The sequence below is a fragment of the Harpegnathos saltator genome, unplaced genomic scaffold (assembly GCF_003227715.2).
Source record: "Harpegnathos saltator strain DR-91 unplaced genomic scaffold, Hsal_v8.6 scaffold174, whole genome shotgun sequence".
Classification (NCBI taxonomy): domain Eukaryota; kingdom Metazoa; phylum Arthropoda; class Insecta; order Hymenoptera; family Formicidae; genus Harpegnathos; species Harpegnathos saltator.
Window position 1 is genome coordinate 1,370,273 of NW_020229955.1, and position 24,859 is coordinate 1,395,131.

At 40.4% G+C, this 24,859-nt stretch overlaps 2 protein-coding genes and 1 long non-coding RNA gene across 13 annotated transcripts in view; 1 reads left to right on the forward strand and 2 right to left on the reverse strand.

Moving 5' to 3' along the window:
• The window catches only part of da (transcription factor daughterless), a 103,102-nt gene extending 98,022 nt beyond the window's left edge, over window positions 1-5,080 (forward strand). For all 11 annotated transcript variants that reach the window (XM_019842401.2, XM_025297323.1, XM_019842397.2 and 8 more), the window contains one exon: window positions 19-5,080. In XM_019842401.2, coding sequence (XP_019697960.1) covers window positions 19-63 — 45 coding nt within the window. In that variant the 3' untranslated portion in view covers window positions 64-5,080. The remainder of the gene's footprint in view (window positions 1-18) is intronic.
• A 2,103-nt stretch (window positions 5,081-7,183) lies between these two features.
• On the reverse strand, window positions 7,184-8,493 carry LOC112588219 (uncharacterized). Its single transcript, XR_003112688.1, has 2 exons — window positions 7,595-8,493; window positions 7,184-7,505 (listed from the first exon to the last, which is right to left on the reverse strand). It is a non-coding gene; the product is annotated as an uncharacterized LOC112588219 (long non-coding RNA).
• A 453-nt stretch (window positions 8,494-8,946) lies between these two features.
• Window positions 8,947-17,617, reverse strand: LOC105185353 (ATP-binding cassette sub-family G member 4). The gene is made up of 2 exons (XM_011144763.3): window positions 17,270-17,617; window positions 8,947-12,405 (listed from the first exon to the last, which is right to left on the reverse strand). The coding sequence occupies exon 2, from the start codon at window positions 11,567-11,569 to the stop codon at window positions 9,749-9,751; it is 1,821 nt and encodes a 606-aa protein (XP_011143065.1). The 5' UTR covers window positions 11,570-12,405; window positions 17,270-17,617; the 3' UTR covers window positions 8,947-9,748.
• Between the last annotated feature and the right edge of the window lie 7,242 nt (window positions 17,618-24,859).

Consider the following 24,859-nt stretch of genomic DNA (forward strand, 5'->3'; position numbering starts at 1 on the left):
TGCTTTTCCTTTTTTCAGGGTCCGCAGCCTTCCCTTCAGCACAATCCACCGCAACCGCAGTAGCAGCGGCTCAGTGGCGGTGTCATTCTGTGTTAAGGGGTAGATACGTCTTAAAATCGACAATTTTGCCGATATGACTTGCATATCCATATGGAAGTATTTTCTGCTCGCGCGAGTCGCGGGGGACGCGCAGAAAATTGTGGATATTACACGTGATGCGTCGCATGCATTGGTAGACGATAAGGCGGTGGAGCAAGAGGAAGAAAGGAGGTGGAGGAGAAAGAAGAGAAGAGGGGTGGGAGGAAGAAGAAAATAAGAAATCCGTTTAGCCGGTCCTGTTTTACATGTATCGTTTACTACTTAGTAGTGTTTGTATATTAGTATTTTATATGATTCTATTTAAAGCCTTGGAAGTTATCCTTTGAAATCACGACCTATCAATCAGTGATTGAGAAAAAAGTCTTAAAGTATTACAGTAAAGAGCGGCACCGATAATACCCATAACTTTTTGCAGCAGCTCTTTTACGCGCGTTAAAACAAGAAGGGAAGAGAGAGAGAGAGAGAGAGAGGGAGAGAGAGAGAGAGAGAGAGAGAGAGAGAGAGAGAGAGAGAGAGAAGGAGAGAAAGAAAGAAGAGATTTCATATGCCCATATGTAAGCATAGCGCGCGCATGTATAGTTTTAAGAGGCATCTACCCCACCCCCACGAGGCGGCTTCAAATTATTTTTATAAATAGCGAGAAAAGGAAAAAGAAACAAAGGAATATGGTTCCTCTCTTTCGAGATATATAATGTGTAGTACGATCGAGGTTTTATTAACGGTCGAACTTCGCTACTGACTCATGTTAAATTGCCCACTTCTGTGTATACACTATTAACACGTTGCGTTATAGCGCGCAATAGCTAGGAGGAGAACTACTCGTGTTGGCGGGAAAACAGAGCCCACACATACACATACATGTACCACACACGCGCATACACACACACACACACACATGCGCGCGCGCGCGCAAACACACACACACACACACACACACACACGCCGACTAAAGATGAAGATAAAGGCAGCATATTTCTGGAAACCGCGGTCTAAAGGGAAATATTCCTATCCAGGTAAAGCTCTTTTCCATCATTGAAATTGACATTCGCGCATTGTGATACTTTGTTTACGCGGTCTCCACGATTCCCGTGAATTCAGCTCATTGTCGCACTGTAAACCGCGAGGTACCCGCAAGATTTTGCAAGTTCCTTCGCAGGTTCTCCTCTCCGACAGAGAGCGCGCGTGGTGCGTCGCCAATGTATATAAACCGTACGAACTGTGCCGCCTTTATGTTGATCATTAGATACTGAAGATACTGTATATAGAGATTATCTTTTACGAGCGTCCTAGAGTGTGAATCGAAGATGCTAGCGGTTCGTTCACGCTCGCGAGAAAGCACACAGAGCAACAACCCACCGTCATCTACCACTTCAGAAACTGGCTGTCACGGTGTCGTGAGAAAGTCATAAAGTTTTCCGGTGCTTGCAGCTTCTTTCTCGGCGTATGCAACTCAGTTTTAGGGAAAAAAGGGCGGAGAGAACGAATTTCTCGATTGCGCGTTCACGATTCATTTCGACTCGGCAAATTCGTTCTCTTCGAGTATCAAAGAAAAAGATAGACACTTTGATTGTAAATATTGCTCGACGCGATAAAGAAGCTACGATTTTCAAGTAATATAGCAAGAGTTTCTTGCGACATCGCGCTATCGAAAATACTCTCCAACTATTGAAATTTCTCTCTTACATTATCACGAAAGAAACCAACGGTAATATATAATCGCGGAGATTATCCTACTTGACGAAACTATCGGCATATATTTATTTCGCTACGCTCAAATATTTTATCGCTAAAATTTGATTGTGCAGACTGACCTGAAATTATTGTACATAATTTTAACAACGTATTCTGAGGCTTAATCAACACTTTTACCTAGAGCCTATTTCAACAGGTTTATTTGTTAGCGATGACTCACAGATGGAATATTAATTGAAGAAAATTCTGATATCAAGACCTACTACCGAGCCATACCGATGCTTTATGAATTAGAAACCAAATATTTTTCTATTCTTAATTCTTAGGTGGAGTACTTTTGAACAGTGTTTTAACCAAGAGGTTAGTCAATCTTTCCAAATTATTAAAAAGATATACTATGGTAATAATTAACAAATTGTAATAAATAATCCTTTTAAAAATTTTCCTATTAGGATTTTTGGCTTCAATTAAACCTCAGGATGCACTATTAAGGCATTTGTATAATGGTTTTGGGGCACCCTGTACATATACATATACATGTATATGTATATTTAAAGTGCCATTTAGAACATTTTCGATCTTAATATCGGGGTGAAACGAGAAATACAGCCCTAGTTTACATTAAGCATAACTTATACGTGCTCGTTAGTATCCGTAAATCGTTTTATATCGGTGAAGCTATCTGAATTGTTTTCTTTCACATGTAAAATAGCGTGAACGATCCGTGCCCAAAATCGGAAGGAAAACCCGTACACTTATATAAGAGATAATATTTAAAGATTTGTTTTATATTATGTCGGATGAACGATTCTTATATAGATTCTTAGGACGTTGACATTACATTTTATTTTTAATTATCGGTCGAATGACTTTTAATTTAAGAGCGATCAACGAATATTAATTTAAGACGTATTTAGGACACCCCTTTGAATTATATATTAATCATTTTTACTAATTACATCTCTCGTCGTCCATGCCTTCGGCACGGAGAGGCACAAAGTGTAACTCCGAAATGTGGATTATCTCGAATATTGTTGCGGCATTGAGGAAAGTATATATACATACGATGTGTATATATATATACATATATATATATATGCACATACATATTGGGCAGTAAATCTGTGCGGCTGCGGAGAAAAGTGCACGTAGGATACAGAAGAAGAAAAAAAGAGAAAAGAAAATTATCCAAATAATCCCGTCGGCTTTGCTATCACGCCGACGTCTGTAGAGATGGTCGTGTGTAATTGTACGTGTACGTTGCAATATGTTGTCGACGAGAATTGACAAGCATTTATATGTGCCAAAACATGAGCACGTGATGAAAAAGAGAAAAGTAATTAACAATGTCCGGCGTGAGGTAGATTAAAGAATCTTTAATTGACGTGTGGGACATACATGATATCGATACAATTATTAAACGCACAAAACGCGTCTTTACAAACGCTTCACGTAGCGGTGTATTTTTCGTTTTGTTTTCTCTTTTTTCTTTATTTCTGATCTTTCTCTTGATGCCGCACCGTTAGAAGAAAGACGGTCTTTTCGATGACACCGATCACCGATGGTTTTGGTACATCATCGAATCACTCTGGACCCTCTTGAATCTTTTCGACACGCCCTTCTTCCTGCGTTTTGTCCCTGCTACCTGTTATACGATCGAGATTTCTGTACTTATGTGTACGGTAATGTGCTAGAGAGATGAAACGGAACGAAAGGAGCTTAAGCGTCGAAACGAACGGAAGCACACACACCCACACATACACATACACGCGTGCGTGAATGAGACGCGAATAGAGAGGTCGAGACGGAATTGCGCGACTCGACTCGCATCGTGTGCGAGAAGAGCCAGCTCTGTCATAATGACGATTAATTATTCGATCGAATAATTATTATTAATTATTAATTATCATTAATTATTATCAATTAATTACCGCCGACGAGATCTTTCGTGAGAGAACAGAGAGAACGGGACATTTTTGTTTTTGAACAAAAATATAGCTCAACGTATATGTACCCAGTTGCCATGTATTTTAATTTATTTAGATTCTTAAATAAATTTTATTGAAAGAAAAAAAAAACAACAGAAAAACCACGATAACGACGACGCCGACGACGACGACGACGACGACGACGACGACGACGACGATGATACATCGAATGTTGTGTTGCCCGCTGCTGTATTTACTCCGCCTCTTTTTCTGCTCTGTCTTCTTTCGCTCGTTTCGTTCGCGCCTCTCCGAGAGTGTCCGTGAATAATTCCCTCCCCCTACCGCGCCATACCGCGCGAAGCTATATTTTTCTTCAAAAGCATGACAGGATCTTTGCGAAGATCACGGGGGATCGTTGGAAATTTTCACACGTACGCATCCGCACAGTCTTCGCAGCAGACGGAATCTTTCGCTCTCGTCGATTCTCGTGAATTTCAGACTCATATCAAAACACGCCAGACATATCGTAATTTATATTGATTATGTAAATGTGCGTGCGGATATTTTCCCTTTCCTCGTTTGTCGAGCGCCTTTTGTACTTTAACTTCGTCGTTCTTTCCCGTGAAAACGCAACAACAACCTTATCCTTTCGAATTCCTTATCCGATCGAAACCGCGCGCCGGTGTCACCTTGACAATCGCGCCTGAGACGCACGCATATTGTTAAGCTAGCTTTTCCTTTTCCGCTCAGTCAGCCAATCGGAGATTTCATCTTTGATAACGATCGAGTGCCTGCCTCACAGTTGTGCGAAGTGTCGTAATGAACGTGTCTGCGACGAGAGATGTTTTCTCTCGCACTGCGCGACTTAATCGCGAACCGACACACCATACAGAATGAAGTACCGTCGATACTCCGATGTAAAGTTTGATACAATACCCCGAGCGACACCGTGAGAGAAAAAGAGGAGAGGGAAAGAGAATAAAAGTCAAAGTCTCTCTCGTTCTCCGAAACGCTTGCCGAAACCGATTGGCGAAAGCGGACAGCGAGAATAAATAGCGAGATTATTCCGACGTTGATTTTTCTAAGCTGTAAGCTCGTTCGGATGTCCTCATTAGATCATAGAACTATCACGAGAAGGAAGCCACTTTCGTTATCGATCAGGATCCACAGAAACTGTAGGCAAAATCTGATCGGCAAGAACTCGCGCAACCTCGCTCCAGCTCATAAATTAATAATCATTAATCACGCTCCCGCGTCGTCGCGGGCGACGCTTTGTAAAATTGTACTTGGTGAAGGAAGAGACACGCACGGGAGTGGAAAAGGAACAAAGAGACGAGGAGAAACAGGGAGAGTGTAAGGAAGGAAAGAAGAAAGAGAGAGAGAGAGAGAGAGAGAGAGAGAGAAAGATCAAAGATAATTGTACATTGTGACAAACTGCAGATAGAGAGAGAGAGAGAGAGAGAGAGAGAGAGAGAGAGAGAGAGAGAGAGAGAGAGAGAGAGAGAGAGAGAGAGAGAGAGAGAGAGTGGAAGGGAGGGAGAGAGGGGGGGAGAGAGAGAGAGAGAGAGAGAGAGAGAAAGAGTGCCGCTCACAGACACTAAACTAAAAGAAGAAAAAAAACCATACGATCACGCACTTGTACTCGCGAAGGTAATCATGTAAAATAATAACGACAATAAATAGCTCGTAAGCCAGACTAAGCTAGACACTTGTCGATAGTCGTAGATAGTCAAGGTGAAGAAGCCGAAGAAGGAGGGGCGACGGTCTACAACAGGGGGTCGAAGTTGAAATCGCATCGACCGTGGGATGGGGAGGCCCCTTCACACAGAACTTTGTAAATGGGACGAGATAATTACGCTCTTAATGACAACGACGACGACGATGACGACGACGATGATGACGATGACTATGACGACGACGATGATATTATTTTCGGGTACACGCGCATATCATGGACGGCACTGTGCGGGCGCTCGCACGCGCGCGCGTGCACACTTTTGTTTAGTATAAACGAGTTGGTTGTAAAAGCCCCGCGGTAAGGATCAATTTATAATGATTACTGTTAGGTGATTATATAAATATCGGCGTGAGACACGTGAGAGGGAACTCTATTGCGTCGCGGTCTAATTGCGTAAGGGTTCAGTTTTGTCGGCACAATTGCGAATCGATAATTATCATATCATAAGGTGTAAACTATATTAGGCGTATAGTACTGTATCATATGTAATAAAAAAAAAAACGGGGGAAAGAAACAACGGGAGGATTAACGCGTAAGTGAGTAAGGCTGTAGGCAGTTTGTGTGAACGGGCCTGGAAGACGTCGAGAACCGATCTCTTCGACCCTACATGCGACTAAGAGGAATGCGATTATTAATATTAATGAAGTACGAGATGAATATAAATACATAAACTGGGCGAGAGAGCAAAAGAAAGAAAGAAAGAACGCGCGAGAGAAAGAGTGCAAGTGGGAGAATGCGAGAGAGGGAGAGAAAGAGAGTTGTGTGTGTGTGTGTGTGTGTGTGTGTGTGTGTGTGTGTGTGTGTGTGTGTGTGTGTGTGTGTGTGTGTGCGCATGTGCGTGTGTGTGTGTGTGTGTGCGTGTGTGTGCGCGCGTGTGCGTGTGCGTGGGTGTGCACATGAGACAGCGAACAAGTGTATCGATTGAGAAAGAAAAAAATATGTAATTATATCACTAGTAATACTACCTATCACTAATATAATAAATGTGCCATTTTTTCCATAATCACACGGTGTCGCCTGGCATCTTACGGCGCGATACGTCGCGCGGTAAAGCGCGTTTTTCTTCTCTCTCTCCTTGAACGTAACGTTAACGATAATTCCGATGTGCACGCCGCATTCGCCGTCCTCCCCCCCCGCCCATTTTTTTTTTTCTTTCTCACTCGTTATTTTATTTGTATATTGTACTCTCAGTATTTTAGACGATATCTACATTTATGTTTTACGTTTTGCTCCTACACGATATATTAATACACACGTCTTGGTTTAAGTTGGATTTAATTTCATTATTATACGCAGAATTGCGATTTTAGCCACGTATGCACAGTAATGTAGATACCATCGGAACTTTAACCGAGTACGAGGTCTTGTCACGATCTGTACTTTCTCATTGTTTTTCATTGAATACACACACACACACACACATACACAGAAAACGCCATATCGCTCTACCGACTGCCGCAGCGCATGGTTTATCACTCTGGAATTTTTGCATCTCTCGTACCTTATATCGCATGACGAAAACAAGACGAGAGAGATCATCGTCGCCGCTATATACGCTTTCAAAGAGTCACCCGATCCTTTTTGCCTGTTCCCGAAGAAGCAGAGGAAAGAAGGGAGAGTATAAGGAAAGAGAAGAAAAAGCAGAAGAAGAAAAATGCGAAGCAGAGGAACTTATTAATTTATTAATATTAACTTATTAATTTATAATACATCTGCCGAATCTCGGATGGTGTCCAACGACGGTTCTCGTTATGTTCCCTGATTGTTATCATCATCATCATCATCAAGCGGCACGTAGTACGGACGCGCTGGACGCAGGTATAATGTTATCCGGCGCGGTGAAAGGTATTAATTTGGCTATTTCTCAATTCATATTGCACGCGCGCACTCTTGTATAATGTTATTGCAAAATTATTTGCACAACCGCGGATACCGCGGCGGCTCTCGCGGCGAGTCGCCTAAACATGTCCGGTCGCGATGAAGAAATCCTACTGCAAATTTCACCCGGTGCTTCTTGACCTTTGACCCGCCTCTTATGTTGTACCTGTCTGTTGCACAGGTGTCAAAGAGCAAGAGAGATGGAGAGAAGGGGGGGAGAGAGAGAGAGAGAGAGAGAGAGAGAGGAAGAGCAGCGTACCTTTCGCTGTTTCGCCGTTCTCAACTTCGTTCCTTTTAGGTCTACGGCGAATATGAACGCACAGCTTTTGCGTGTGTGTGTACGTGTGTGTTACATAATCCCGGCCGATCGAGCGAGTTGAAGAGGCAGCGTGTGGACTTTCTGGCGTAAAGAATGACGATTTGTTGTTGGAGATAAGCGAGAATTTCTCACGCAAGTTCTCTTCAGGTGTCGTTCGTTTACCTGTCGTCGATGCATGCGATATCGTAACACGATTAATATACACCCTTAACTCTGGAACAATACGGCGTAGTGAGTACATTATAATTTACTTTGTTAGGCTCCTTCGTTACGTTACAGTATTTGTACAAAAATATCCAATCATATATCGGTTATTATCGCGACCTAATGCCGACCTCACCGACGTCATTTCGTTACTTTTTCTTTCTTACGTTCGTCGCGAGAATCAGCTGGTTTGGCTTGCGTGTTCGCCCCTATTTTACCGTTCCTAATTTTGTCCTTAATGATCCTTTTAGCAACGAAGTTAGACACGAATGTTGCACTCGTTGTATTTCGGGCTTAAAGCAGACGACTCCTCGCGGACTCGCGACGATTTAACACTGAGGACTGTTCACGCGCTATCTGCAGGATGTCCTCAACGATGCACGATACAATAAATCTAAACGGGGATCGCGGAATGACGAGGACACGAGTCGCGTCGTCTGTCATCTAGTTACAATTGTCCCGGATACTTAACCGTTTGAGTCCCAAGCAGCGCGATCGCGCTGTTCAGATTTTATGTCGAGAAAACCCAGTACATTTCGATCATTGTGGACGACTGACGGTGCGTTACCGATTGTCGAAGTCGCGCGCTCAGATTTACTGAAGCAAGTATATCACACCGATCCTTTTAATGTAAACAGTACATTTTATAATAGGTAGAATAATACTATAATAATGCAATAATACATTACAAAATAAAAATTTTTATTTCATTGTTATCTTCTCAATAATTTTTATCGAACAAAACTTGAAATATTTATAAATTTACAGTACGCATATGTAATAATACAGATGTATTTTATAAAATAACGAATTACAAATTAACCATATTTTTGTGTTATGAACAAATAATTTAAACGGAGAGTAACAATTATAATTTGTAACATCGGTGTTTATCAAAACATGTTGGATGGATTCCTTTTGCTTCGTTGCTCCGTTGCCTCGTCTAATCATTTTGAAACACACAATTATTAACAATGAGAAACACTTACGCAAGAATACGTCCGATCGCTTTGCAAACTACAATAAATGTGACAGAGCGATGAGAAAAAGACGAGAATCGCGTTACCTAACAAATACAAGAAGCGGTATTGGTCCGATTGGGATTCATCGATGTAAAATAAACAAAGCGCTATCGCGCTGCTTGGGTCTTTTCATACTCATTTATAGAAAGCGCGGTTGCGCTGTTTGGGATTCTTCGACAGTGTTTTTTCAATACCCCCTGGGACTCAAACGGTTAAGCTTACCGTCCTGCACATGTCTCGCTCAGAAACGTGACACGAAATGTGAAAGTTCGAGCGCGGTGTCACAATACGCTCTCCTCGATGCTCGGCGTCCCCGCGCGTTCTTCCGCATTTCAGCGCGCGCGCGGATTCAGCCACGACGAGAGAGAGAGAGAGAGAGAGAAAGAGAGAGAGAAAGATCGAGTAAGGAAAAACCGATCCGGTCACGACGCTTTTACCTCCAGCCGCGCGCGAAGCCTCCTTCTGTCGCTACGCTCGTTATCGCGACTCTGCCTAGTCTCTATCGATGCTTGATAACCTAAGAACACTCTCGTGACATCCTACATCCTAAGAAAGAAAGAAAGAAACAAGACACTACGGCGAATGAAGCGGCGAAACTATTCTAGTGTCACAGCCATGTTGAAATCGCATGGTTTCACATGCGTAGCCCGATCGCCGACGCGTCCGGCGACCACCTCGAGCGGCGCGCTTCTCCGCGAGGAAAGGACGCGTCGCTTTCGCGGGAACTTCACCGGGTGAGTCGCGTATATTGCGAGTTTGATTTCGACGAATCGGATGCGAATACAACAACAATAATAATAATAATAATAATAATAATGAGCAATAATAATAACAAAAATCTATACCCAACGTGTCACTCAATCAATGTTCAATTTAGCTTCGATAGTCGTCTCTTCAGCAATAAATAAGCGACAATCCAGAACATGACGAAGTAGCCGAACAACACGACGATATTGTGCCAAAACATCGACTTGGTTATGCCGAGCTCCTCCAGTATCATATTCGGAAACCGGTAGTGACAATAAGTGGTCGAGCAATCTATCTTATCGTGCCTGTTGTCGTAGACGGCGTACATAAAGCCCTCAAAGGTGTAGCGAAGCACGCTTAGGTAGCTGATGTAGAACAGGAACCTAGGCATGTGCGTAAAAAAGATAAGGAAGCCGGCGAGGCATAGCATGATGCATACGATGATGGAGCCCAAGAAGGTTCCATTGACCGGGTTGAAAATCGCGCCCAAGCTTAGACCCATGCCCTCGGAGATGAAGCTGTTCAAGATGGCTATCAGCAGATACATGAAGAAGCGGTAGTACTCCAACGGCTGGCTGGTCATAAAGTAGGAGACGACGGAATAGATGGAAGCGTAGGCCATGTGCAACGGCAGTGCGCACACGATTGTCGCGATGTAGTAGGTCCTCAGCTTGTACCAGTTGTTGAAGCGCTCCTTCCGCACAATGTCGATCTCCAAGGGGAACTTGAGCACGGCCGGCATCATGCCGGTGTAGTAAATGTACAGCGCGCTGACCATCAAGTAGCTGATGTTGCTGATTGTCTTGTTGCTGTCATCGCCGGCGTGCTCATAAAGCAGACCCAACAGCACCGCCACGAGGAAGTGCAAGAACAGCTTGATGTACATTATCGAGTAGTCGCGATGCACCAAGATCGCACTGCGCTGCAGCAGTATCCAGAACCGCATGAGCTCCGTAGGCGGGCTCCTCGTCAGCATCATCGCCGAATCGCCGTTGTCGGGTATCTTTTCGATCGTATTGTACGACGACGTGATCGCATGCGCCTCTTTCCGCGGATGGTTCAGCCACGTGACCGTCGCGATCAACTGCTCATGGTAATCACCGTATTCGCCGGATACCACTTCTAGCATGTAGTCCGCCGGGTTGTGGTACTTGGGACACTGGAGACCTTGCCGAGCGAAGTAGCCGATCGTTTCGTCGGGCGACGAGCGATACATGCAGTGGCCATCCACCACCAGGTAGATGTGATCGAAGATCTGATAGATCGCTGCGCTAGGCTGGTGGATGGTGCAGATGATCGTCCTGCCGGATTGCGCCAGGTTCTTCAACATGGTTATGCACTGCACAGACGCCGTCGAGTCGAGACCGGTGGTCGGCTCGTCCAGGAACATGAGCGGCGGATTACCGATCAACTCGAGGGCGATGCTCAGCTTCTTCTTCTGGCCGCCGCTCAGCCGGTCCACTCGCGTCTGCTTGTTCAGCGACAACTTGAGCGTCGCCAAAATCTCGTCGATCAGCATCTGCCTGGACTTCAGTGGAAGTTGCTGGTTGATCTTCAAGTAGCTCGCGATCATCATGATCTCGTAAATGCTGAAGAAGCCGTGCAAGTTGTCCGTCTGCTGGATGTAGCATCGTTGCTTCTTGCAACTGCCCTGCTCCCACTTATTACCGTTGTTGAGGTATTCCACCGTTCCCGTGTAATTGCCTTCTTGGAAGCCGCTCAAGATGTTCAGCAACGTCGATTTGCCGGCACCGGACGGCCCCATGATGGCCGTCAGCTCTGTGGACCGGAAATGTCCTTTCAGTCTTTTCAGGATCTGCTTCTTCTTCTGCCGGCCATATCCGATATTGACCACGTAGGATAGGTCCTTGAATCTGACGTCAATCATCTGACTGTGCGTTATGTTCGTAAGTGTGCGACAACTCTTTGTTTCGTTGGACATTTGCAATTGCTTTCAGACGATTCCAGATAATTTCGTGATCTGTCTGTCTACGATGGCTATCTTTTTATCTCTCTTGACCTGCGCACATCTATTACAATTATATGTTTCCTTGCGTGACGCGAGAGTAGACGCTACGACAGCTACGGTCGTGTACGTACTCGTACGTGTAAGTACGGCAAATTCTTTATATCTAATATGCGCAGAGAGAGAGAGAGAGAGAGAGAGAGAGAGAGGGAGAATCAATTTCGCGACACGATAGCGTCAGCTGTTTCGCAATTGCAAATATACACACAAGCTTATTCGCGTGAATGTAAAATTGACGTCGGTTTTTTTGCTCGGTATTTCCTCGGAAGAGAACGTCCGATGATAATTCTTGCGAATGTTCTTCTTATCGTTACGCTTTTTATTACGACGTTAAGTTAGTAGATTAACTACAAACTTAATTGCTCACGAATTACGCATATCTGGAATAATCTATGTGGTTCACGATAAGCGTCTAGTGATAATTAATTAATGATACACGTGGCAAATACGTCGGCAAATCGTCGCAAATGCGATAAATAATTGACGTGTAAAACTGATGTTCTTTTGTCTGTGATCATTTGTAGTCACGCGTCGCACGTGCTCTTTGGCTATTCGCAGGTCAATCCTCTTAATGTCTCTTTCGTCCCTTCTTTCCTCCTTCCCTGGTCGCGGATCAAATTAGAGCAAATCTAGCGTGCGCAAGTTTAACTCAAGTCTCTTCGGAGCCTCTCCTAACAGCGATGATCTCATCGCTTATTTCAAATATCCAGCTCTCTTATTTTTATTGCAATCTTCTTTCACTTCTCATCCACCTGTAATAAGATCATCATATTGTTAAAAGTTGTATATTTTTATATACGGACGTGTGATATAATATTGATTATTAAGAAAGAAAAATGAAGATGAAAAACAAGGGATACTATTGCTCGACGATAATTATTGCTCGAGTATATTTTGACAATTTTAATTAATCTTGCAAATTTATTGTTGTATATTTACAAGATTAGCATACTCATGTAATTTATGCGAATACCGCGGGCATAAATGTTCAGCGTTAAGCGCGTTCATTAAGGAGCTCTAAAATATTACGAGGAGCAGATAAAATCCGCTTCTCCTCGTAGGGAGATTCCTCGTAAAAAAATAACTGGAGACTTGAAAATATATAATAAATAAAGCAGATTTATAAAGCACATGACGAAGAACACTTGCGACGAACTCGCGAGTAAGCGAGTACCAAGATTTGCGATGCCACCACGGGTATTGCTATTCCTTTCAGGAGAAACTCATTTACTTGATTATAAAGCTGAAATAGCTCGTATCGCTAGAAGCGTCAAGTTAATTTTCCTTCAAAATTTCTTTTTTTTTTAATAACTGACATTACGTCTGGTGATCGGGTTGGTGAACAATTCATCAACAAACATTAAGAGTGTTTTCCAATGTCGAATTCATTTTTTTCGCTGGAGTACGTAGAGCTGTGCAAGACCGGTGGGCTCGCTCTTTACATCTCTTTGCTCTTTCCTCTTTTTCGATTTAAATATTCGACCTTGGAAAAAATCTTTAGACCACATCGTCGCAAACCGGTCTTGGATGAATCAATCATCTTCGTCGAGGACTTATTATTCTTCGCGAGCGTACTATGTCTTTACTTTTTCCTATGTCGACTGGAAGTTAAAGTAATAATAGTCGGGATTAAACACTCAATCAAATGGTGCTAAGGCTGTAGCGATTATTAGTAAAAGTTGTTAGTAAGAGACAAATGAAATATAAATGTGTCTAAAAATACATAAGCAGCTGACGCACTAATTGTCATGCGAATAAAAAATCAGTCGCGACAATCATTTATTCTTAATTTTAGTGATTAATGGCAGTGACTTAAAGAGGTCATTTTCATTAGAATTCATTAGAATCATTATCATTAGAAATACCTTCATCAAATCACTAGAAATAATTCGTTAGAAATGTATATACGTAAATCATTAGAATTGACGTAATTATGTATAAATTTCAATAATCGATCTAATCGATCTAAAGAGAAAAAGAGGGTAAAGAAAGAGAGGGAGAGAGTGGCGGGGCGAGAGAGCAGCAATGGAAGCAACGGAGAACGGCAACAGTAACTTCTTCTCCGTATTAATTTTTTTGATCGGTCTAATATAAAGAGAAAAAAGCAGAGAAAGAGAGAGAGAAAGAGAGAGAGAGAGAGAGAGAGAGAGAGAGAGGAGAGGGAGAAGAAGAGAAATGAAAAAAATGTCGTTGTCATCTAGATTGGGCCTGTAGCCTAATCTATAGATTCTCACGTGTCAGTTTAGGCTGCGGCAAACAGAAATCCGTCAATCTTCCACTAAATTATATTGTCCAATGCTCTTGTCTTGGAACATTCACAGGATCTGTCAGATCTTAATTTCTATTTTAAGAAGAATTTGACGTCAAAGTTTATTTATACAGATATGAGAACTTTGTCTTATACTGACATATATTATATCTTATCGCGAATTTTGTAACTTGCAGCTGCAATAATCTTTACTTTTTATAAAAACAAGTTATATGTCGACGAACATGATCATTCTTATATATCTTATATTTCAGAACAAACGTATGTGTTCAAAGTTGCAGCATATTTGCAATATATTTGGTGAATCTGACCTGCCTGACTAGAGCGAGCATGCAAATTTGACAAACACGAGTGTTTATACGCAAATTGTAGATTAGGTAATTCTGAACAAAAAAGTCCTTTATCATTTTGCAAATAAACATACAAATTTTCAAGTTATCAATTGAAAAAGCTTTTAGATGTGGTCATTTTCAATCATTAATAACTTAATAACTATTGCGATTTTTGCAAAATTGTCTAGATGAGTCAGCGATTCTTGATTTCGGTGAAACGTATCCTGTAAAGTCTACGATAACATGCAATAAAAGTGACATCCATGAGACGTGCCATTGCAAAAACAGCAGCTTGAATCGTGAGGTAAAATCGTATGCAGTCTGCGCGCGACTGAACGTGTTCGTCGAAGCGATTTTTATCGCTTGACGTGCTTTTACCACGTAATAAGGATCTGCGATCGACCGGTTGCTATATATTTTTCGCAAAAACAAGTGAGACATAATATCGTAGATAAGCATTATATTTGAATAAAATGGTTCAACCTGTTTTCTTGACTACTTTACTTAGCATATTGATCACATTGATATTCGAAAAGAAGAATACATTAGAATTACTTAGTGCAATTGACTGGTCGTTTTACTTTGTATCATGTGAGATAGGAAAGCCGATAGAATTGTATTAACATATATGTCGTATCAGGTTATTAGGATTTCCTAATCATATGTAACGTTGAGAAAGAAAGGAGGAGGGAGAGAGAGGGAGAGAGGGGGGGGGGGAGAAAGAGATAAATTTATTACTTATTTATTATATAGATTGTCCAGGATCTTTTGGAAACGAAAAATTATGAAGATTAATCAGAACAAATTGAGAAGAAAAGTCAAGTACCGTTTTGCAAAAATCGCAATAGTTATTAAGTTATTAATGATTGAAAATGACCACATCTAAAAGCTTTTTCAATTGATAACTTGAAAATTTGTGTGTTTATTTGCAAAATGATAAAGGACTTTTTTGTTCAGAATTACCTAATCTACAATTATATGATGACTATTGTGTTTAGCGACAAGTTCAAGATTCAGAGTTCAAAGTTCAATATACACAGTCTGTCCCAGATACGATGAGACTGGTTCCATCAAAGTTCTTAGCGCAGCGATATCTATGAGTGAATGATGGTAGGTGAATGTTCTACCCTTCATCTACTTAACCTCAAAATTTGAGCGAATTCGGTTGATACTTCACTGTGGTTTGACATTTTATGTAAAGTCACTTTGTGTACGTCGGTCGAAAAACCAACTTTTAAATTGGGTAAAAGTGGTGCAGAAACGTACGAAACGCTAAAAAATGTGTACGGGGATGAATGCATGTCCCGTGCACAGGTTTTCCGTTGGTTTGGCCGATTCCGTGACGGTCGTGAGGACCTTGCAGACGATGACCGAGCACCGCCGCCAAAAACCACTCGCAATGAAGAAAACATCGAGAAAGTCAAAGAAATTCTTCGAAGCGACCGCTGTGTGTCTGCCCAGATATTATCCGGGAGTTCTACAACGATTGTGGGCCAGAATTCGACGAGTTCGACCGGAATATCGAGAGCCAGGCAGTTGGTTTTTGTTGCACGATAATGCACCATCGCACAAAGCCATCATGGTACGTGAATTCTTGACCAAAAAATGCATCATTGTTATCGATCATCCACCGTATTCACCTGATTTGGCTCCGTGCGACTTCTGGCTATTTCCCAAACTGAAATTGCCGATGAAAGGAAATCGTTTCGATACCATCCCGGTCATCCGAAAGACTTCGACCGCCATACTAAAGGCTATTCCAGCCGATGAGTATAAAAAATGTTTCGAAAAATTTGTTGAACGTTTCCAGCGCTGTATTGACTCAGAAGGAGACTATTTTGAATAAACAAGAATAAAAAATCAAAATAATAAACGCTTTGTATTTTTTTTAGATCAGTCTCATTGGATCTGCGACAGACTGTATACTCATATCTATTGCTAGACATAATGGCTGTCATATAATTGTCGATAAAGTTAACTGGTATCCAATAAGGTATCAAATTTAATCGATTTTTTCATCTTTATGTCAGTGAATTTCATTAAAGTAGACAAGTCTTTTGACTTGAGTGCAGATCATTTGCTTATCTATTAACACTTTGCGAAAATATAATTATAAAGCAAAGTAATCCAGCATTAACAAGTAAAATGGTATATCGGGTTTCATTTGAATTTGAAAAATTTAAACAGTAGAATCTACTTAAATGTAACTCGTAAAATTGAGGATCAATTAGACATTGGAGTGGAAAAATTTTTAGTAGATATGAAACAATTTATCTAGAATAACACACCAAAAGTTAAAAACAAAATCACAGAAGATAAATAAAAGTGAGCGAGTGAGTATTAGATGTGACCATATACAGAAAAATTAGGCTAGAAACATATTACTGGTTAGTCCATAAGACTACAGTTATACAGATAGTATCAAATTATACAAATTTTCTCTTATTTCAGCTTCAAAATAGCGCGTATACGACAATGCATCTTTGGCTTAATAGTACATTGTGATCTCGTTAGTTGCTATGTCATTATAAAAAATTACGGTTGTCACGTTCTCGGACTGACATAATTGCGCATTGCACACAAAGGATACTGTAGCAAATAATAACCTTCGCCGACTAAGATAAAATTCTTTACACAACGATATTTATCTACACATTAATCTGGCTTACATATATGTGTATATATATATATATATATATATATATATATATATATAATATATATATATATATATATAATTGCACATTGATAATGTCATGGGCAAGAAGTTTGTTCTGCAATATTTATAGATGTGGTTTTTGATAAAGTGTGACATGTAAGACTGATTCATAAGATGGGAATGTACCTACCGACCTATAAAAAGTTTTCAACTTCGGTCGTCCAAAGTTGAAAATTCTCGAAATTTATACTTGGATTACGATTGTTCCCGCGCGCACATGAACTGCAGTTCCACGAATTTTTCGGTTCACCACTTTGCCGCGACGTTGCACTATGATTCATATAAATTCGATTTACCTGTGTCGAGCGACGATCATTGCAGACACTTTATAACCATTTAATAACCATTTCGTGGCCGCCGTGGGAAACAATCTTGGAATTCCGATATCCTGTATCTCGATTTTCCCGATATTTCCTTGTATCGATATGTTCCTTATTGTTGATTGATTGAGAAGCTCCTTGGTCACGATCGCGAGGAGTCCGATGAAATTGCGCTCTGTGAATAGGACAGACGTTGACTGGTCGCCGCTGGTTAGTCAGACCTGAGATCGCTACTCCGACGGAGAACGGAGGTTGAGAGCAGACTGGACGTCACGCAAACGGCGAATCAAGCGTTATCGCCCGCTCGTCAGCAGAACGATACCGCGAGAAATGCTCGGAATATATTGCGAGCGAGCGACACCTTTACCTCCGTGACCTCCGTGAGTCGCAGGCGAATCGAATCCATAATAAGGACTTGTCGAAGCGTATGTTGATTCGTTCGTTGCATAGCCCTCGTCGATTTCTGACACGCCAGATTCCTGATAAAACCTTTGCTCTTTAGTCAGCCACTAGTCTCTCTCTCTCTCTCTCTCTCTCTCTCTCTCTCTCTCTCTCGCAGCACGTCGTCTCGGGAAACCTGTTTCCTGTTTCTTCAAGCGCTTACACTCGCTGATCTTATTTGAGCTTGCTCGCTACGCAGGAGAAAACCCCCTGCACTTTCGTTGTTTTTCAACTCCGGCGAATAAAGACGTATGTGGGTGATATGCCGCGGGCGATACATGCCTAACTGTTAAAACATGTTCTAGAAGAAGCAAGAGAGGAAGAGAGATAGATAAGTTGAAGAGAGAGAGAAAGAGGGTGGGAGGGGGGGGGGGAAGAAAGAACAGTGGAGACGGTTTGTTGTTACCTGAAATATGCCTGATACTTTCTTACGACCTTCATTTTTCGACAGACCATTTGGTGATCTAATTTGTAAAGTAAAGTGTTACTATTTTTATAACATTCGTTGCTAATGTCAGTTGAAGCTAACGTTAACTAATCGCCGTGAAGCTAATCACCAAAACGTGATGTCTGTATCTTGAACAATTGTGCTTCGCCTTAATCTTTATTGATCTTTACTCATCTACTTTTACGCGTACTCATCTTTAACAAGAAGAAAAAATTTTAACAAGAGAATTTGCTCATCAAAGAAGCACAAATCATTAATTATTCACGAGATACCGGATTATACGGTGCTAGATACCAACCGATACCGATAAACCACTAATGCCCATTTCTACCAAACTTGGTTAACTTAACCAGTTGGTTATTTCAACGGAATTGACCAGTCACATTTGTCGTTAATTAGAATTGTTAAATGCGAATACGTGTTTCAACGGATGCGTTCACGACACTCAACAATTGCGCAACTGTTGAGTAATTCGTCAACGTTATTGATCTAAATATAAGGATCTAACAGTAAGGACCAATAGTCACTAATCGCTCACTGAGCGGTTTTCTCCGCTGAACGTACTGAACGATTGTTGTAACTTTTATTATTCCGCTCGTAGAATGACCGCAGCACCTCGGAATATATTCAAGTGAAGTGTCGGAATTCTTCACGTGAAACGATCTCGATAACACGCTACTCGGTCTGGTTTTCCTTTAATATTTGCGCATATAGGACGGTGAGAGGAATTTTGTTTTTATCGCACACGGGATATTTCAATGTAAAACAGCTGATCAACCTTGCAGATTGAAAATTTTCATGCGTTAAGATCATATGGTAACCTTCGTATTGTTTGGCAATGGACGAAATTGATTTTATACTAATTTGCGGAAAAATGCTCCGTCGATGGCTCAAGTACAGATAACACATAATCTGCTAACAGGTTTTAAATTATTCAGTTTAAAGATACACATCCGCAAGGCCGCGTTTAAAATGTTAAAGTTTTAATACAAATTAATTCTCGGCTCCTACCTCTCATCGATTACAGAACCTCTTCAAATTGGAATTTTTTTCTCGCTATGTAGTCATTTTGAAGTGCCATCTTTTAGCTTTAAGGGGGGAACCTGGTTTATAGGGTCAAGATTTTCGAATTTTTTTTTTTTGCTTAATCGACAGTTAAACTATTCAAGAATATATTCCCAAAGTTTCAGAGCCCAATTCAAAGTATTTTAAAAGTTATAGAATACATGGTGAGTCAGCGTCGCGCAAGTATACGAGCGCTCACCCGATATAGATACGTGCTTTATGCCGGATATTTGATTACACATTCCTATAGATTGTCATGTAGGTGTATGAGTGTATGCGTGTCTATGTGTGTGTACGTTTGTATAGTTTATAGTTTCAACGATTAGTCTTGCTCTGATGTTTCTCGACGAGTAAAGAGTTTCTATTTAGCAAAAGTCGTTTGGCAGTTTTAAATATGTATCCAAAAGGCTCAAGAAGTACTTCGCAGCGCACTTCGAAACCGCCGAAAAGAAGATTTCGTGGCAACCAGCATTCCAAGAATGAAAGTGATAATTTAGACGAGAGCATCAGTGCGAAAAAATTAAATAGCGAGTACTGATAATATTATTGTGAATCCATTACATTATTATAGAATCATAGAAAAAAAAAAACTTATAAGTCCATTTTGACTTTGACTTCGCCGTATGGCGAAGATTGCCCCGTAAAAAAAGTGAGTGCGTCGGACACGTTCAGAAGCGGATGAGGACGCGGCTTCGAAATATAAAAAAAAAGGAGAAGCTTGGCGGCAAGGGAAGATTGACCGATCTTGTCATAAAAAAATTAACCACTTACTACGGTTTAGCCATAAGACGAAATGTAGATTCTGGGTGGGTGATATGAAAAAAAGCATAATGGCAACACTCTAGCACTATTGCTCGACCGATGAAAAGCCGAAACATGAAAATTGCCCCGCAGGCGCCGACAGTTGGTGCGAGTGGCGCAAAGCTGAAGCCGCCGGTCAACTCGTAAACATCCTGCTCCAGTTATAAAGCCTGATATTGAGAAACACCTTGCTTCGATCTATGAAGATCTTTCCAATGAAGATCTTTTGACTAGATGTTTAGGCGGGCACACACAAAATTCCAACGAATCCTTCAATTCGACCATGTGGCGTATCGCTCCCAAACACCTCAATTCGGGCTCTAAAATTGTTCGAATCGCTGCATATTTGGCTACTGGCATCTTTAATGAAGACTACACTGCCATTTTATTAACAATGCAGTTATTAAAAATCAATATCGGCCAGCAATGCAAAATGTTCGCTGATAATTACGATGCGCAGCGAGTTACGAGAGGGGAGCGGCGCCGAAGCAGCACGACCAAGGAAGCTCGCACAGCTCGTAGCTGGAGCAAATGCAACGAAACGAGTTTTGTGAAGAAGCTGAAGGCTTGCAGTATAGCCCTGGTATAGCTGATTAGCATAAGATTGCGGTAAGTCTCCAATAAATGATATTTGTTTGTACCACAAACTTTAAACGCGTTTTTCTCGAAATATAATTTTCGTACTTTCTTAACATCTGCGGGAAAGATAGAGAAAAAACTAATTGATCGATCGACTGGATTCAAAGTGCGTTAGCTAGAGAATGAACAACCATTCTATGTGAACCTCAAACATTGGTAAAAATATTAATTTAAATAATTGTTATTGCATAAAAACGGAGGAAATTTTTTCTCAAAAATGTCATTTTTTTGTTCAAGTGCTAAAAAGTTTTGTATTTTACGGTTTTTTAACCGTGTTGTTGGTTCACATAGAATAAAAATATGTGAAAAGTAATAATCTTTTTGGTTTTTTTGCTTCAGATCAAAATTGCAGGTTACATTTTTCCCGCAGATTGGCAACTCGGTTGGCGAGGCGCTCTGGTTAGAGATACACCATGGCGCCATTTTGCAATTATTTTACAATATAAAATTTTTCTTACATCTTCAAATAGGCAGTTAAATATTATAAAAGTTTTAGGAACCTCAACTGCATCATTATCAATAAAAAGAATTAATAAAAATCTCCTTTTTTTAGCCTCTTAAACCAGGTTCCCCCCTTAAGACGAGGTATAATACTTAATCCTACTGTGAACGTAACCTGAAAAATCAGTAGACGCGATGTCATTCGAAAAGCAACATTTGAGGCGCTGCCTTCTTTTCGCATTTCAACTTAAAAAAACGCGGCGAAAGAAATGATTTGTTTAGCTTGGGATGAAAATACTATATCGTAAAGCATGTGTAAAAAATGGTTCCAACAGTTTCGAGAGGGAAATTTCAACCTTCAAGGTAGTGAACGCCCTGGTCAACCAAAAAGAGTGGAAGACGAGAAGTTGCAGCAAATTTTGGACAAGAATCCTTGCCAAACTCAACTGGAAGTTGCAAATGCACTTGGAGTGACGCAGCAAGTCATTTCCTATCGCCTACAGAAGCTGAGGGGAATTCGCAAGGAATCCCGATGGGTCCCTCATGAGCTCACTCCCGAAAACAAAAGCAGACGCCACGATACTGCTCTCTCCTTGCTCTCCAGGTTCAAGAAAAATAATTTTTTGCACAAAATTGCTAATCATGTTAAAAAGTGGATATTATACGAGAGTTCACCTAAGAGATGAAAATCATAAATCCGTCCAGATGAGCCATCAACGAGCACCGCAAAACCAAACATCCATGCAAAAAAGGTGTTGTTATGCATTTAGTGGGATCAGAAGAGCGTGATCCATTATATGAGATGTTTCAACCTTGTCAGACCGTCATTTCTGAGCTCTATCAACAACAAATGATCCGCGTGAATGATCCGCGTGTATGAAGAAAAAAGACCGTTTACCGGCAGTGGGAGAAAGACGGTGATACTGCTGTAGGCATAATATCCGGCCCTACATAGCAAAAAACCATTTCAGATTTAGGCTGGGAAGTTCTCCCTCATGCGGCGTATTCTCCATACTTGGCCCCTTCGGATTATCACCTACTTCGATCGTTACAGCATCACCTAACTGATTCTCAATTCAAGTCAGTTGAACAGGTCGAAAAAGCCTCGATGAATTCACTGAATTAAAACCACCATCATCTTTCCGATTTGGAATCCGGCAATTGCCTGAGAGATGACAAAAATCTATAGAAACCGAAGGAGATTACTTTGAAGATTGAGTTTGCATTTATATTTTTATAAATAAATGTTAAAGTTGGTCAAAAAAGGCCGAGAATTAATTTATACACCTAATACTTTTCATATACCTGATGATAAATTGATGGTAACAAACAGTTTGTCGATTATTGGAGCTGAAGGAAATTGCTCGCGTTATTTTACGAATTTCAATCGATCAATTCAATTTTACGAAGTTCAATCGATCATTAATTGTCATATTACGGACGTTTTGCAAGCGGTTTGAACACGTATACGTTTTCGCTTCTGATGTCATTGGCGTCAAGATGGATGTGGTGAGGGAACAGAAGTCAACAATAGGTATATTGAAACAGGAATTAATGCAAAATAGCGCGCAAGGTGAGCACCGTAATGTAAATGATGTAAAATATATTGAAAATATTTAACACATGCATAAACTTAATTCGGCGTGCCGAAGTTGCGTAACCTTCGAAAAAACGTGTAGGGCGCGTCGTAGACAAATTCGCGCTCTTCTTGTCAGGCAAGAGTGTGGGTAGAGTGCGCAACAGGCTTTACATGCGCTGTCATATTCCCAGATAGAACAAAAAATCATGATGACATCAGAATGACAAAAAAATGACTGAATCATGATGAGAAAAAGAGTTTTCCACATCATTTTAACGCCATTTTGATGTAATCGTGATTTCCTGTTCCACCTGGCTTCTTCCAAACTCATTGTAATTAATTGCGAAACGAATTTTGGCGCGTCACGCGTGCGATTATTTTGCGAGAACATTGTGAGTAAGTGACTGTATTCCATTATTAAAAAGAAGAAGATTATTACGTTTCACGTCTGTTAGATTCGGTCTTAATAGGTTTTATTTTAGATTAGCAAAGAATATGTACGGTTGAAGTTTGTATTCGCGATATTTAACCTAACCTAATCCTAATCCTAACCTTATGACTCCTTACTAAAAATAGCAGTTTCACTTCGCTGGTTCGGAGTAATATTTTTATCGCTCGTAATAATTAAAATTAATCAGAAGCAACTTGTTTCTATTTTTCTGATTGCAGATTTGTTTACAGATCCGGCGAAGCTTGCAACGATATGACAGATGGAGAGGATGCGACTTCGATGATTGCAGTTGCGGTGGAAATTCGAAAAATTTTCGATGTTCAGCAGAGTTGCTTTGAAAGTACACACCTCACATATAGATTCTTCTACTCTTTTGTTTTACTCTTTGTGACACGAAATATCGGGATTATAAATAAAATCTCGATAATACTGCAATTGCACGATATAAGAAACTTTGGAAGACGTCAATGCAATTGGGACACATATTAAAAAGTCAAATTTTTAAAAATAGAATACGATATCGATGTTAGAGTATAGGGGCGTGATATGATTTGAAAATATTATGCATCGACACGCTCAGACATGATTCACCGGATGTCTTTCGATTTTCAACATAACATAAGCAAACATATTATACATAAGTGATATTATTACGTCATATATGACATGTTGATCAAAACAACAAATTTTGCGTGTGATTTAAACTTTCCTCAAACTTATCGGAATAATTACGTGTCGTGTATGCGATAGTCATGTCGAATGTGTCGCGAGTAATAATCACTTCCATGTTTGAAAGAATAATTACTACATTTAACTTTTACTGAATTTAATTATATTTGATTTGAATAAATTCGATAAAAAGGAAGCATTATTTTATCGAGTTTTGTGTTGACGATACTTTTGTATTAAATATTTGTATTTATGTGATTGACCGGAATCAAATAATCTTCCTATCATTAATAATAATTAAAATTGATCAGAAAAATTTATTTTTGTTTCAGATGTGGTGAAACTTGCGACAACATGGCAGATGCGAAGGAGATGCGACTTTTACGATCGCAGATTCAATGTCAGAGGATTCGTTGTCCAATAGAATTGCTTCGAGGGTAAAAGCTGGATGTATTTTCTTGTTTCCTAAATTTAGATTTCTTTTATTTCTTAGATTTAATTAGATTTGATAAAAAAACATATAATTGTGTTTTATATTCGTTACCTCTTGCACAAATATTTTCCAAATTTTCGAGATCGAGCAATTCCTTCATTGATAATAAAAGGATTATAACGAATCGGAAAGATTCATTTTATTTCAGATTCGCTAGAATTTGCGGCCACACTGCAAATGCAGATGGAATCTTTGGAAACGTGGATGCCGCATCAAAGGATTCGGTTTGAGCGAAGCAAAGTTGGCTCGAATGTAATTTCATAGATTATCTGTTCTTTTTCTTAATAACAGTTTACCTAAAAAAAAAAAAAAATCAAGATATGGATGATAAAATTGGCTTAGATTACAATCGCAATCGGTTAATTTATTTGTGCACTCACTATTAAATCGAATTGTCACGTCGCATTAATATATTTTATATTATTTTGTGCTTCTCAGATCTGTTAATAGAACGTGGCCGACCTTAACTGCAAGTCAAATAGTTTTTCGGATAAACTTTCTTGTTAAGTATCATGAGAGACTTGTATCCATTACAAAAA